General features: G+C 36.2%; 1 protein-coding gene across 1 annotated transcript in view; it reads right to left on the minus strand.

Moving 5' to 3' along the window:
• Window positions 1-7,954: 7,954 nt before the first annotated feature.
• Window positions 7,955-16,586, minus strand: part of LOC139147062 (uncharacterized) — a 57,200-nt gene continuing 48,568 nt past the window's right edge. The window contains exons 22-25 of the mRNA XM_070717915.1: window positions 13,875-14,001; window positions 13,122-13,244; window positions 11,249-11,333; window positions 7,955-10,915 (exon numbers count right to left, since the gene is read on the minus strand). Coding sequence (XP_070574016.1) covers window positions 10,848-10,915; window positions 11,249-11,333; window positions 13,122-13,244; window positions 13,875-14,001 — 403 coding nt within the window. The 3' untranslated portion in view covers window positions 7,955-10,847. The remainder of the gene's footprint in view (window positions 10,916-11,248; window positions 11,334-13,121; window positions 13,245-13,874; window positions 14,002-16,586) is intronic.

Genomic DNA, 16,586 nt, shown 5'->3' on the forward strand with positions numbered 1-16,586 from the left:
AGTTGGAAAAAAATAAACCTTACAATGTCTATGTCGTTTATATCTACACTAAACATGCACGGAGAGAAGCACTGCTAGACTGAAATCACAAAGCTCTCAAAACTTTATAAATACACCACAACAACAATACAACACCTGTACTGAACCGCATTCCAATCACTTGATTGGCCCCGCACTGGCACGTGACATCTTGACGAGACAATAATTTCCCGCTTTACTGCGAATTGCGGGAAATTTCATTTATAGTCCGTTCCTTCATTGCATGAAGCTGAAAGTGCGCCCTCAATGTCAAAGATGCTTCCCGAATACAATCAACTGGCATTCAAAGATAAACTGTAATGTAACCGAAATAGAAACAGAGTTATACATAGCTTGTCTGCCTTTCTTATGGCTTTCAGTCTCAGATGAGAAGACAAAAACGCACACATTACTAACTTTTCCTACGATGGTAAAAAATGCCATCGATTCAGATGGTAAAAGAGGTTTTGGAGTGAAAGTGTTGACATCACACTTTTGAGGGAAAACCAATATCCTACGAGGACGGCGGAAATTTCCAAATAGCAACGCGAATTTCTCATTGTAGAACTTCATACTTTTGCGATTATTATTTTGCGATGATTTGTGTTCTACTCATGTCATATAAACGTTTTGTATGAATGGATATGATATGAAACTAATTGCATTATTATGAATCAAATTATTATTTCAAAAACGGCGTTATTCCTCCACAAGCCCACATGAAAAGCTGCAAATTTACGTCAACGATGTCTGAAGCAGCTCTTGAGAAACTAAAATACCATAGACGGCTTGAAAACTATGGCCTACAATCGAGGTATACAAGTATGCATTGGTCACTTCTAATTGTTCAAGGGCTTATTGGCGATCACTTTGTCGATTGAATTTTACATCAGCCATTACAACAATACATATGCAAATACTTCCAACAGGTGTCTTCGTCATCTACGCCAATCTTCGAACGACCGAAGACCATGACCATTCCCTTTCACGCAACAACCAAAGACTCCTGTGGCACTGATAAGCAAGCAGACCTAGCAAGCACAAGACAGAAATGAACCATCAATTTAATCTGCTGAGACCAATTAAATCATTCTTTGCCTTGAAGCAACACCAATTCTACATCATCAAGACGAAGGTGATGATAAGGCGTCTGTTAGCGGCGAATCGACAAACATCAGTGAAAGTGTAAACGGACAATTCCTTGACTGTGTGTCACACCTCGTGGGAATTTATCTCGGACTTTCCCTCCGAATCACCGCCTATCGTTCCGAAAGGTAGGAACAATGAGACAAGCGTGAGAAAGTAAAGGACACGAAAGAGGAAGCAAAAGAGTAAATGAGTGACAAATTACACATTTAATTTTTAAGAGGTTACAATGGAAAAGCAAAGAGACATTTTTCAGTGGATAAGATATCGTAAGGCAAACATTGTAGTGTTTTATAAGAAGTCCATGGGGAGGCTATCAATACCGACATATGGTAAAAGGAATTCGGAGGAGAAATTGTACTCTCAAAAGGATCTAACAATATTGGGGTGTTACCATTGTTTTTGACGAGAAACTTGGTTTTCAAATTGAGAGTGTTTACACAGATAACCAGGGTAGTAGAATTGCAATTGCGATAGGTACTATTGAAAACGAGGGCTTCTCGTTGTGCGGTGTTTATGCACCAAATGACAGTGTAGTACTATATAAAAAGATTTTCGTTTTTGAATTTGACAGATATAATTGACAAGCATTTTATTGATGAAATCATGGTCTTGGCTAGCGATTTCAGCTGTGCACTAAACCATCTTGATAGATTGTCTCATTGAGTAACTGTTAATAGGTCCATCCATTACCTTCATAGGTTTCTGAATCATTTTGACCTTGTTGATATTAAGAGACGGCGGTATCTTAATTGGCAATAATTCCCTTGGCCGGGACGCCTACGCCTAAAAACAATTCACCGTAGAAATGTTAAATTTTTACTGTTAAACATATTGCAAATAGAGTTAAAAATTGACATTGGACCAGCGTTGTAAAAAAACTGATCACATTGCTGTTTACTTTGAGATGGTCTCTGAGAAAAATGACAGGGGACCTGGCATTTGGAAGTTCAATAAGCATTTGTTCATTGAGGAAGATAATGTAAGCAGTATTGGATACATTACTATATCATGTAAACTTAAATATGCAAATCTCAGTTGAAAAGTTAGGTTGGATTTGACCAAAAAAGATATGAAAGAATTTACAACAACTTATTACATCATACTACAAAGAACATTAACTGTAAGTAGCCTGTTCAGTGACGTGACAAATGTGTTCAGAACACACTGGATTACAGTTGTATCATTTTTATTTGGCCGTATTTTGAGTGGGTCCAAATAAAATAATAAAGAAATAAATAGCCCATGGCTTTCTATAGTGAATATTCTATGAGCTGTGAAAAGTTTAGTCCAAAACATTCAGCCAAGATTGAGTAATGACTTCAAAAAGTTTGAAAACGGGCCTCAAATCCACACACTGCCCCACTGATAAGCATGGCCGCCATTTTGCTAATGAGCCGGGCCAAACACAAAACTGCCAACGTGTCTTCCGAGGCTGATGTGGGATGTTCCATTATGAAAGTCGCACAGTTGGAGGGGACAGTATGTAAGCTTTAAAATGAGGGGTCACAATCGACACTCGGCCGAAAAATGTGGAATCGAGATCAAAAATAAGACTTTTGACATGAAATTTTACAAAAATTAACCGTTTAATCCAGTATTGTGGCCTGTAAATATAATGACCAACTATCATTTGTTCATTTAAAAATAATTTTCGATGTTTTGAGCGAACGCAAAAGTTGCAACCGCCCTGTATTGAAATAATTTTTGATAAAATATCATGGTTCCATGGCAACGTGTTTATGGATATGCAAAAGTGTACATAATTTTGTACAGTTGGTCTCACTTAGTACTACATTTGCTGAAGATAATGCAAATCGGTCACGAAATAGCAAAGTTACAAGCTTTTTGTCGAAATTGGTACCATCGTCTTTCCAATGGTTAATAATGCCAAAGGCACTTTCAAATTAATGCTGAAAATTTAATTTTCAAAAATCTGTATCTTCAAAATGGATAATCTGATTTTCATCAAATAAAGTGCTTTCTTCTTTTTAAGAGTTCTATCCTGATAAAACATGTCTGATAGTGTGAGAAACATGATTAATTTTCACCTGAACAGGCTACTGTGAGCTGAAAATCAAGAATTAGAAAAAGTTGACATCTGCAAGGTACGTATGAGCAATGAACCATTAAATGTCAATATCGAGATTTACGGAATAACTGAAAACCGCATGTTTGCAGAGGGCACACAAATTCGCTCTGGTGGAAATTGGGAGAGAAATACTAAGTATTTTTTATGTATGGGGTAAATCCAGTGTAGTGAAGAAAGAGATGAAGTCGATTTGCACAAATGATGGTAAGCAAGTAATTGGTAGAAAGTAAATTTTACAGGGTCGAAAGCAGTTTTACAGTGATTTATACACGGCGAAAAAGAAGGAAGTTTCATTGAAAGATTTTCTTTTGGAAACGCACATCCGCAAACTTATTGATAATTAGAGAAGTATTTGCAATGGTTTATTATCAGAAATAAAATGTGTCGAACTCGAGGGCCTTAAAAGCATGGCAGTAAACAAATCTCCAGGCCCTGATGGTTTAACTGTTGAATTTTAAGGCTTTTTGGCGTGATATGTGATTTGGTAGAAGCTTACAGAAGTGGTGTCCTGTTAGTCTCTCATTATTGGTGTGCTGACACTCCTCTATAAAAACTGCTCAGAGTATGATTTGAATAATTGACGTCTAATATCCCTTCTCAACACCGACTACAAGAAGCTACCAAGACGCTGTCAAATCATTTCAAACGTGTAATTCCATCATTACTTCACAGAGATCAAACTGCTTATATAAAGGGAGCTTTATTGCCGAGAATCTTACACTCAGTGCCGATATATTCAAGAAACGCAATGAGGATAGTGCTGTAATTTTTGTTGATTATGAAACACAGCTTTTGATTACGTCAATTAAAAATATATTAATCATGTTTTACTTTTAATGAAGTTTGAACATTCCTTTCATCAGTGGGTGAAAACATTCAACATAGATATTCAAAGTTGTATTTTGTGCAAGGTTGGTGTTCTGAACACTTGGATCATGAAAGAGGTGTAAGACAAGGCTATTCATTGTCACCACTGATTTTCGTATTGGCAATTGAAATATTAGCTTTACAGAATCAAAGGTTTCAATGTACTTGGTCTCAACGATACAGCTTATGAAGCAAAGGTGCTTGGTCTCAACGACACAGTTTATGAAGCAAAGGTTTCAATGTGCTTGGTCTCAACGATACAGCTCATGAAGCAAAGGTTTCAATGTGCTTGGTCTCAACGATACAGCTCATGAAGCAAAGGTTTCCTTATTAGCAGATGACACAACCTATGTTCAAGTTTTAGCCACAGTTGAATCTGTTCTTAAAGTAATATAAAGCTTCTATCAGTGTAACGGTTAAATTGAACAAGAAGGAAACAACAGGTGTTTATTTGGTCCACTGAGACGAAGAGATGTGAAAGTTGGCGACATCAATTGGAAATCACTAGGTGTTTATATTTTGGCTATGATGATAAATTTTATAAGAAGTAAAATTTGGAAGAAAAAATGAAGTCACTCGAAAAGCTGTTAAATTCATGGGGAAGGCGTCACCTTACAATTTATGGACGAACTGTTATTACAGAATATTTTGCTGTATCAAAGATAATGTACCTTGCTTTTGTAATGAGTATACCAAAAGATATCTGTTACAATTGTAATAAGTATACCAAAAGACATCTGTTATAATGTCCAAAACCTTATTGACAACTTTGCTAAACGCAAAAGAGAAATAGCAAAACAAAGTGCTTGAAAGTGATTACAACACGGGGTTACGAAACTTATAAACGTAAAATGTCAGGTGCAAGCACCTCGAGCTATTTGAGTAAAAACATTAGTTGAAAGCAAAGATGCGACCTTTGCAATGAGTTACCATGGCTATACTTTTATAAAGTAATGATAGGATTGCTACAGCAGCGTACTACTAGTAGTTTATTATAAGCTATAGTGCATCTTTGCTAGAATTCTGTGTTGATGTTTTTCCATGTTTTGTATTAAGTGAAGAACAGTGCAGATCACATGAATCTTCATCCTCTCACTTGGTAGTCTAGGATACAATGTCTTTATTCCAGTGATTCTACAGGATGGCAATTTTGAGGTTACTGTCAATGATAGTACAATTCCCCCATGCAAATTAACATGCAAGGCACTGTATTCAATTTTTATACAAAAGTACAGACCGCTCTAAGAGTAAAGTCTTGAAATAATCTCAAAATTTACGTGTACTTCATAGAGAACCAGAATCTTTGTATGTGGAGGAACTCATACGATATTATAAGTGTTATCACTTGCACAAGCCAAGTTTGTCGTCTCCGAACAAAAAATACGGGATTTATTCTCTGGTCGTTCTGCGTCACGACAACCCGCGTCTATGTCATTAATTCTGATGCGTCTGACTTTTTTTACGTCGATCTTCGGTATGCTCGTCAATGTAAACAAACAACATGGCGGCCGGTATTTTTCCCACGATCAAAATGTGTCTGACGTGAAAATGTCGTAAATATTAGTCACGATTATTAGAGTCTGAAAAAATACATCAACTAAGCAATTATTAGAGTCTGACTGAATACATCAACTAAGCAAATATTTGAGGCCTCGTGTTTTAGTTTTGTCGCCAATATGCATGGGGGTTCGTATTCGTATAGACCCCGCCGACACCTGAACTTTCGACGCACTGTGTACTCTCATGCGGTAGGCATACGGTTTCCAATGCAACAAGGCCTCCAAAAGTCATGTAATGAAATCGATGATTTCACAGACTACGACAATAATAATCCCAACAATATAAACACAAGAGTGTACCGCCTGTATATTCCGAAGGAATTACACGAATAATTTGCGGAACACGAACTCGAAGCTGGTCGCGTTACCGTGAGTTCCGTAAGCATTGTAACCAGGGTCAGGCGTGACGTTTACAGTGTTCGCGCCGTCAAGCTTCAGTCGATGTCGGTTTGTTCCCGAAAAATAGCGTCTCTTCGTCTGAGGTAAATTTCTAGGCCTATGCTATCTTTGAAATATTGTATAACGTTGCGGAAGGTACGTGTAGACTGAGAGGTTGTCTGGCATTTGTTCCATACACCAACGCTGTGACGAGTGACGTAATGACCATGTCACCACGAGTCTTCGACTTGTGTGACACGGTCATTACGTCACTCGTATTTTCCGAGCTGAACGAAGAACAATATTAGGGAATAATATCTAAAAGTCAAACTACGAGAGTTTCAGTGAATGTTTTACATAATTTACTTCCATGTGACAAGTATATTTGTAAGATAAAATACGCTATGCTCAGTTTGTAAGGATGTAGTTTCTTTAGAACATATCTTTTTCAAATGTTCAATTGCGTCCAGATGATGGAATAAGATGAAACGCTGTCAACAGGTATATGGGTAGAGTCATTGGAATATCACAATCGAATATCATTTTTACTGAGTGTAAAGAGAGTAACATTGCAGACACACAGAAAGTATGTAAGATTTTAAATTGTTGTTGGAAAATGGAGCATTTCAAAATTTTGGATCGCAAGTGTTAAGGTGCCCTTTGAAATGGTTTTCAAAAATGAATTCACTGTAAGGAAAGCAAAGGAAACTAATATAGAAGTTGAGACAACAATCTTTTCAGAGAGTTAGTCAGTCAATGCACAGACCCTCGAGAAATTTCTCGAGGGTCTATGGTTAATGTAACAGTGGACATATGGGTGATGTAATTTTCACTTGTGTCAAATGCAATAAAAAGGTATTTCGAAAAACCTTGTTGGTGACCATTTTGTATATCATGACTCGGAGTCATAGCACCAGCTGAATTATATATGTGTCATTTATATTGCAAGGATGAACTCTATGGAAGTTGTTCTATAAGTGACGTGTAAAAGCAAAAGAAAGGACAGTTTTTTAAACCTATGCAAATTCGTTAACCCATACGTAGGAATAAAACTAAGGCTTGAAATAAAATGAAATTCGAGATTTAGGGAGTTCTTCCTCGCTGCTACAGAGAGGGCAAGATCGCTGGTTTTTTCATGACATGACTCCCATATGCACCAAACATAGGCCTATTTATTTTTTGAAGAGACTCTACACTTGTTTGCTTACTTTGTGGATATCCATTCATATATGTTTGGAGCAATAGGTTGAATTTTTATTCTAAAGGTGATTCGAAATCACTTGTTTGAGAAATTACATGAAAATATGGACAGATGTTAATGATAAAGCCCTGATCGTTAATCGAGTGAGGTTATTTCTTGGATGTAATGTAAATTTCAATATAATAGGACACTATAAGCTTATATGACATGATGCGCATTTGGCAATGATTAAAATGAAAATCTTTTTGCATCATCAATTTAAGAGGTGAAAGTATTACTTTAAAGGAAAGATCTCATCCCCGCATAAAGCAATAATGACTTAGCCATGTGAATTCAACCTCTGTATAATTCTTTAAAATGATATGTACCATATGGGTAATGTAAATATGGACTGCAATCTTCAAGTTTTGAATCAACACTCACACAAGTCTCTAAATACACAGCGTACGTTATGCAGCTGCAAGATAACATTATTCTCTTTCGAATGAACTAACATCATCTCTGTTGAAGCAATACTGCGTCACTGAAAGAATTCAAGGCAAAACCATGCTGGGATGAAAACAAGGCAAAAACGAGTTACTGTGGTACCTGCCATGACACTTCCTTCAAAACACGTATCTTGAAGCATTAATATCTTCGATACGACGCACTCTTCAACAATAACTATTAGGGAAACTTCAGAAATACACACAATTTTTTCATCATCATATATTTATTATTACAGTGACATAAATACAGGAGGTAAATAGTTAATAAATTGGCACGAACACTAAGCTCTTGAGTGATCAGATCCCATTGGAGGGCAAATTACTTTTCTTGTCTCTGGTGGCGCTCTTTATTAAAATGGCAACACTGGCAAAATTGAAGATGCGGTTCCAACGATTACATTTAGATTACGGCAAAACGTACATGTAATAAAAGATTGTAAATCTTTCTCACAAAACACATCTCATTTGTAAAAGCTATTGCAACGTCTTGACAAGATTTATAATGCAAAGATATTCATGACGACCAACGGTAACCTATTATCAAATATCAATAAGGCTAGACAGACGATAGTAGTACTATAAACTATCAATATTGGAGACAACGATATTCACACTGAGCTGATGTTTGACATTCTCAAAATTCTACTCACTATTAAAAACGTGTAAATTAAGTAGCAATACTTACATGTAATCTAAAGTTACAAAAATTGTATTTCATTCAAAGAATTGCAATGACAATAAAATTAACCGTGTGGAATCTTGACTTAATATTGTAAGGATACAAAACCGTTACAGCAATTTTCGGTAGCAAGTATAACTTTCGGTAGCAAGTATAACTAACAGCTTCATGACATGACTTCGATATATTTCTGAGTGTGTCCTTTGTGTAGACTATGTCATTTTATTCAAATTCCAAATCATTCAAAGTTTCAAATAATAACCTTGACGCCTTTCATGGGCTGAGAACCGTCGACTATTTTGCTATACCGTATTTGCTACTCAAAATAGATAGAGGCAGATCAAATCTTACAACAGTGTAATTTATGCTGATGACTGTAACAGTAGGAAAGATAAAATGACCCTTAATGTACAAGAAGGGGAAATAGACAAACATTACAGATGACGTAAGTATGTTAATATTACAGGAAAAACCTATGAAACTGGTAAACAATTGTACAGACACCGTAAATGAACAAACATTTCCATGAAATTACTGCTTTGAACACTCTTTGGTTAGTTAGTTGGATGATACTTTTAATTGCTTCAATAAATGAGTTAGCGGACATTTAGAAATTTAGCTAATCACCTTTATAAATCAATAAGAACAAAATGAAACGTTCGTAAATAATGTGGTTATTGTATTCCTAAGATCTAATGACAATGCACATTGTAATACGTGTATAGTAAACAACTAATAAATGTTAAATATTATCTTAGCAACGTTTGAATGTCAGAGAACAGACAAGATCGTTGTACCTGGATTTGTCTGACACGAAAAACGATGGTTTAGGGACGGTGATGAGGGGCCTTAAAGCTCTATTAGCTCTAACGTTTGATCTTATTTTTTAATAGTATTTTTGTTCTGTTTCTAAAACAATTTCTTTGAAATTCTTACTCACCGAAAACCACGTCGGAATCAACAAGGCTATTGTGTGTAATACACATTGTGGACAAGGTTTCAGCTTTTACAGAAACATTGCATACCTTATAAAATGTGTTGTGTTGGCACGGATAATGATTTGCATGTCGGCATAATTTAAGTAGATGATTCCCGAATAGAAATAGTGAAAATATTACCAAAGGTACAGCCACGGTTCTTTTAAAACACACTTTAATTACATTTATGTATTAATGTTCATAATCAGATCGGTCCAAGCATAAAGCGTAAGTGTCACCCTAACAATCTGCCTTTGAAACTTGAATGTCACAATATTTTAAAACCGAAATGATGTTTACATTTCATTCATTTAGCCAATCGTTCTACACAGCCCGAAATTTGTTCTTGTCCATAATGGTATATTACGATAATTCTCTTTCTAAAGTGCTACATGTAATGCACTGGGCATTAAGTAAAATACATGTTAGATACAATTTCTGTTGATCAAAACTATACATAAAGATTTGAACTTGACAATCTGAGAATATTCGTCAAAAGCAAAATATATTTCACGATAGAAAATATGTTAAGATGACTATTACAAATTTTCTTTCATGAAAAAGTTAACGAAGTCCTGCTTAGTAAGGTTTCACATAAAAAAGTGATATATTCAATAAAATATTGTATATCTGAATTTGTTTCTTCATATGACAGGAGACTTAAGAGACTCTAAAGGCCACACACGATAGGATATATTTTCGTATCAATAGATTAATGACTTGACACACTGTCTGCTCAGTCGTATACTTGGTAACTGATTCAAAACTATCCACACGACTTATATATTGAGTTTTGCTCCCCATCTAACGTGCAATGCCTGAACTAATTGTCAGTAATGTATCATATTATTCCAGCATAGTATTAGATATGCCGTACTTAGGCCATCTCAGTAAACGTTTCATTTTACACAAAATGACTGGTACATATTAATGAAAATTGATGAATCAGTCCAAAATTATTTGGAGTTTTGTTGATCCTCACCAGTCCTTACATCTGTCGAAATGTTACATGTACTATATGTAAACTTTGGTCGCTTTCGTTCACGATTGATAATGAGATGTATGAAAAACGCGTAACGAATAATTATTAATGCTATGTCTGATCAGTATTCGTCTTTGCCCTTCCTAAGTCTTGCAGGGATTTCTAAAGATCCTCGGTCTCCATTTGTTATAACCCCGTCCTGTAGTGTATGCCATCCATCGGTTTAGAATTTGTGTCATGCCCTCGTCCGTCACTTTAAATCGGTGTGGTATTATGGTCTTAAACATCAAAACCTGCCTTTAAATGGAAACATTCTCCGTTCACTTTGACATGGAAACTCGTCTACCCTAGGAACAGATGATTGTCAGCGAGGAATAAGTGATATTTAATTAAAATCAAAACAACTCGTGCGTTTTATCTTCTTTGAGTCAGGTCTTCCTTTCATTCCTTATTCATTCATTCACAGTTTGACTTCAGTAGATGAAGTTTCACCTCCTTTGTTATTGAAAGCATCCATTATCGGTTTGCCTAAAGATAAACACACCAATGGAATACCAACAACAAAGACTGAGAGAAGTATCATGACAAATGTACAATAAATATAAAAAAATCGTGCTTTTTGTCACCAATAGCGCTAATAATCGTTTCCCGTGAAACTTAGAATAACTGTGATAAGACGAACAGCATAAGGGCAGCAGTTATACTGGTAAACGCTGATGACTTTACTCTCATGATGTTTGCATGTATCGTAAATTTGTACATTCGCTCACATCCTGAACATCGTTCTCTGACTGGACAACAGAAGTATAGCATCATTACACTTCTTACGGCAATAGAGATTCAAAAATAAAATTGACGTACCTGGAACGAAATGGCCGGACTGAGTCATTGAAGAGGTCTTTGAACGGAGGGGGGATGTCTGATATTTCTTCACAGTGTGGCTAATCTGCAGAAAATTCAAAGTAAAACATTAGACATAGAATAAAGTCCTAAATTACAATTTATAGCCAAGATGAATCGTGTGTATTAATCTTTGGTATCATCACCTTGATCGAGTTTATATACTCTGAATGATGAAAGAAACAGTAAAACAGTCCATCAATCAATTATGATACATTTTGATTTGTTACATAGATAGTCAGCAAAGGTTTAGTGTTAAGAGTGGCGCAGGAAAAAGTGAATGATGTTTGCAATTTGATAGAATTAGTACAATAAATCTTGTCGTTCTTCGAGTTTGGTTTGGTCAACTGTGTCGCACTAGCGTCTAATATTTCACAGTAAAGCAATCAACTGAGTACCGGAATACTGTTGTACATCGTGATAATAATGTTCAGACTGTCAAGATACTGAACAAAAATGTAATTGAGGTCACCAAGGACAGAGCAAGCTGCAACAAAACTGCTCTCTCTCTCTCTCTCTCTCTCTCTCTCTCTCTCTCTCTCTCTCTCTGACAGATTTTAGCCTTATGTTAGTCTGAGGGAAGGTGTGTATGTCTTAATCTGACAAGCTTGACGATCATGCTGTGTCTATATTTCTGTCTGTGTATAAATTAGTCATGAAATTTACAGGAGATAAGTCTTTCAAAATAATATTTTCCGTTGTCCTCAATTAGTTATATAGCGAAATGAAGGGCTACTTTTCATTTTAGAAATGTCACACTGGTCTCCAAACCATTTTTTTCCTATACGTTTCTGTTGTTTTATTTTCAGACAACTGAGAAAACATTGCCGCTGTTTGTATGTACTCTGCAGATCTGCCCAATACTTATGCCTTGTTTTTCACTTCTGTTTTTTAAATTGTATGTAAGTTTACGTTCTGTGTTGGCATTGTTTGTGTAATCTTCACCAACTCATTATTCATCATCAATGTTTCAGGTATATGAAATACATGTGAAGCTCTTGCACAGTTGCTGAACCATCTTCGGTCGCGGTCTCGCTACCATAACTTGAATTTAAAGGGCACCAACTGGCGTTCCCTCAAGCATAGCTGAGAATTGTCTTAGAGTCTGTCTGGAGAGAACTGACAGCTCGCTTTATAGAACCATCCAGGTAGCATGGTCATCAAAATGTAGGCTGGTGAAAGCGATGAGATCGGGTGCTCTTTTATAAGTTGGAGAGTTAGTCAGGTCCCAGAGCTCACTTTACAGAGAATCGCTTAAAAGCCATGAACTCTGTATTAGAAGTATGGCGTTGATCGTCAGTTTGTAAAAGCGTCCGTCCGTCCATCCATCCGTCCGTCCATACAATCTATTATACACAATCTATTATGCAATCATACAATCTATAACCCAACGACAAATCGCATGTTATTACATGCCTTGATGTGAGTTCAAATCAGTGTATTGATTTGAACATTCGGGGAGTTAGCGGGCCGATGAACGATGTACTGACCGGTTTCCATAGTTACCCGGTCCAGTGAAGCCCTTCGACGTTTTCGACGTCAAAGTAGACGCTTAACGCTAGATGTAAAATATCCATGCGCGCACTGCTATTTTGATTTTCGTTAACATCTGTTTGATGTTGGTCGATAATTTGAAAATGCCCTGCATGTAACTAAATGTCACATAGCATTAACTGTGAAGAGGCATGTAATAAAAATATTATTGCCTAGATACATGGGTTTATGTGCCCAGCAGGAGACAATGTGCCCGACGCCTGCTCTCGGGTACATAAAGCCATGTATTCAGGCAATAAGTATACAATACTATACAGCTCATCGAGCAACTTTTCCTCACCGAATGATGTGATGTATCCTGTTTAAAGTAGTTGTCCCGACTTACGGTTCGACGAACTTTTGTAGTAAATGTCTTCCTGACGTCATCATTGGCAAGACAGTGGAAAATAAATATGAAGAAACCCTGAAATTGAAAGAGTTCAGTTATTTCAAGACTTTGCATAATTAAAAGAAGCATTGAGAGGTAAAACAATAATTTGGATACATAATTATATCATTAGAAAGTAACGGTCAACATATTAAATGTGTTTTTCGTGTTCAACTTCTATTACATATATATATATTATAGATAGATAGATAGATAGATAGATAGATAGATAGATAGATAGATTGGTTCCTATAACGGGGTAGTGAAGTACATTTTAACTTTGAAGGTTAGAACTACGAAGACCTCACAGAAGCTAAATGTTCTTATTAAGCTTGTCAGAGTGAATAAGATGGCAAATACGTATTGGAACACAACGGACGCTTTGTTGAATGCCAAACAACCGAATCCGAGAAGAAGGGTTAAATAACATTGTAATACAAAATGAACTTTCAAAGAAAGATCATCAAATCTATACAATATTGTGAAAAGTTACCATGCATCTTGCCCTTCAAATGCCATATGCTTGTGAACCAATCTGCAGTTACGAATTCGATACACGAAATATAGGAAAAATATTGATGGTCGAAATCCACTTATGAGAAATGAACACATATGTGATAAGATAAATACAGACTTTCATATCTTGTCAGAAGTGTTGGTATTTACCTGAAGTGAGTTTAAGATAGCAAATACGTATTGGAACACAACGGTAGCTTTGTTGAATGCCAAACAACCAAACAACCACGTGATTCCCAGAAGCGGAAGTAGAACAAGTGCTGCCCTTGTAGATCGTCTGTCATATCATCAACAAAAATTTTAAGTTTACAAATTTATGAAAAGCAATACAGTAGGTATTTACTGACATTCTGATAACATATTCATTGTTTACATTCAGGGGCAACCAACCCACTAATTTTGAGAATGTGTAACCACAGGTGATAAAATGTGGACAGGAAGTGAAAGCTGATTGCAATTGCCTTCTCCCGACTACAATATCAAAATTTTCCCCCGAACACATATTTGAACAAGTTTTCGTTTTCTTTACAGCCTCCCAGTGGACCATTTTTATATTGCTCGCCGAGCAAAAGAATTTAATCTTCTCGCCCGCAAAATGAGGAAACTCGTCCGTGTTCACTAACAGTTGTTACTACACTGGTTTTGACTGGTTGTTGAAATTAAGCATTTCCAGGTAAACACAAGAAAACAAAATGTCAACAACTCACGACGATCACGCCCAGATAAATCGTTATTGACAGTAGACAGTGTTACATGGCTTGTTTTCAAAACGCACGAATTTTAGCTAAATGTAAGCATTTTCACACTTAACAGAGCTGGCTGAATTGATAGAATTTTTCAAAGTGATCAACATAGCAAACTTACAATATTTCATACGACTAAAGCAAAGAAAAATGTTACAATTTAAGCGTAGAAGGAGGTAGTCAGACTTAGAATGTTGGCATTTTAACACTATCATTGACATGAAATAGTTGTTGGCATATTACACAGACAGGGATGCCAAGTGACAGTCATTGAAGTGCTAATATAATCGCACTTCAGACCAAATTGGGCGATAATTATCTACAATATGTTTACTATAATTGCCCTGTCACACATTGATTATTTAGCCAACGTATGACAACGTATAAAAAATGTGGCGAATACGCTTTGCGTACGTCGAAGACGTTATGGGTAAGTTTTGTATGAGTTAAGAGCACGCTGAAGCACGCTGGAATACGTCGTACTACGTCGAGGTCGTCGAAAACTGTTGTGCATGCACAAAACTGTTCGGCGTATGGCTCACACGTCCCGCAGCTGTAGGTAGGTTATGCGCTCGTTGAAACAAGTTGACACACGTTACTTGTAAGTTACTCATAAGTCGAAATGCGTATTTTTAACCTATAGGCTAAGTAGGTTATGAATACTCTATGTATACGCCCCAAATTGAAAGATTAGGTGTTTGTCATGCTTTGTATATAAACTGCAAATCTCGTATGCTAAGTACGCTTTGCAAAACATATATCTCTAAAATATATCTCTTAAAAATGAAAGTAATGCGCTCAAAGGGAGCGCCAAAAACTGTACTGATTATGCAATTCTGGCTGGTATGATGCATTTTTTGAAATTATGAACCCAAGTCTAAATTAAAAACACACTGATCCCCCATTTGAGTATTTAAAAAAACAGGGTAACCCCCAATCACCAAAGTAGAAAACGGGGTGACCCCTATTGAACAACCGCCCCCACCTCTTCCCCGGCTGATGAAACTGACCAGTTCCCAATTTTACAATAAACGGAAGAGGCACATTTCTGGTATTTTCATTCTTACATTGACAGTGTCAAAAAATATCTTAAAGGGACAAAGTCGCTGTCCTTTCAAATTGTTTCCTTGATTTGTTTGGGTTAGTTGTCGGAGAAATTCAATATGGTTCTTTTCATTAAAACATATCGAATGATCAATAATCAGAGCTCTACTTACACCTTGCGCACACCTATGACATGTTCAGATGGCGTTGTGCAGCATAATGGTGATTTTACAGTCTGAACAGTGTCAGCAATTTTGCATACATTGGCTACATCAAAATTGCGGGTCATTTGAGTACCAAAAAAGCAATATCTCCAACATTTATGCATCGACAAGAATTACGGAATCGCGATTGAAATCTTATTTTTTTTCAGATCCCCCTAAATACCCTAAAATTTTTCAAATGCCCCCTCTATATGATCAAAAATTTTAAAGTCCCCCCCCCCAAACTATCACAAGCCAACATATTTGTAAAGGATGTGCGCGCAGACAAAATTAAACTTGTATTGCGCCATTCCGCTCACAGGTGTTCAAGACTACCTGTTATTAGCACGTTGTAAAGTCATATTCCTAAGGCAAGTTCTTAAATTGATTTATTTTTAAATGCATCACTGAAGTTTTTGGATTTATCAATCTAAGCCAACTTAAGTTAATCCAACTCTGGCCAGGTCAGTTGCTCCTGCCGAAGAGCACACAAAATGACGATCATGAGAGAGTAGGCAAATTGTGAATTCTGGCTAATTGTCATATTGTAAAAAGCCCAGCACAGTGACCCACCAAAAATTGTTTTAAAAGTACAAGACATATATGAATTAGATGCTATTCAAAATTGGCGATACTGGAAAGTTACAATATTCCATCAATTAGGCTAAATATTTCAATCTCAGAAATGTTGGGTGTAATAATGGCAAATTTTATTAAAAAATAAATAATTCCATTGAGTCACATATTCTTTCATTTAGTCTTTACTGTTCAAAGTTTTACTTTTGTATTATTTTATGACGAGAATTTGAAAATTTAGAAAACAAGCATGGTGACCTTATCTTTTTTCTTTAATATTTGATTATTCTCATATG

Source organism: Ptychodera flava, chromosome 13 (genome assembly GCF_041260155.1).
Source record: "Ptychodera flava strain L36383 chromosome 13, AS_Pfla_20210202, whole genome shotgun sequence".
NCBI classification, from domain to species: Eukaryota; Metazoa; Hemichordata; class Enteropneusta; family Ptychoderidae; genus Ptychodera; species Ptychodera flava.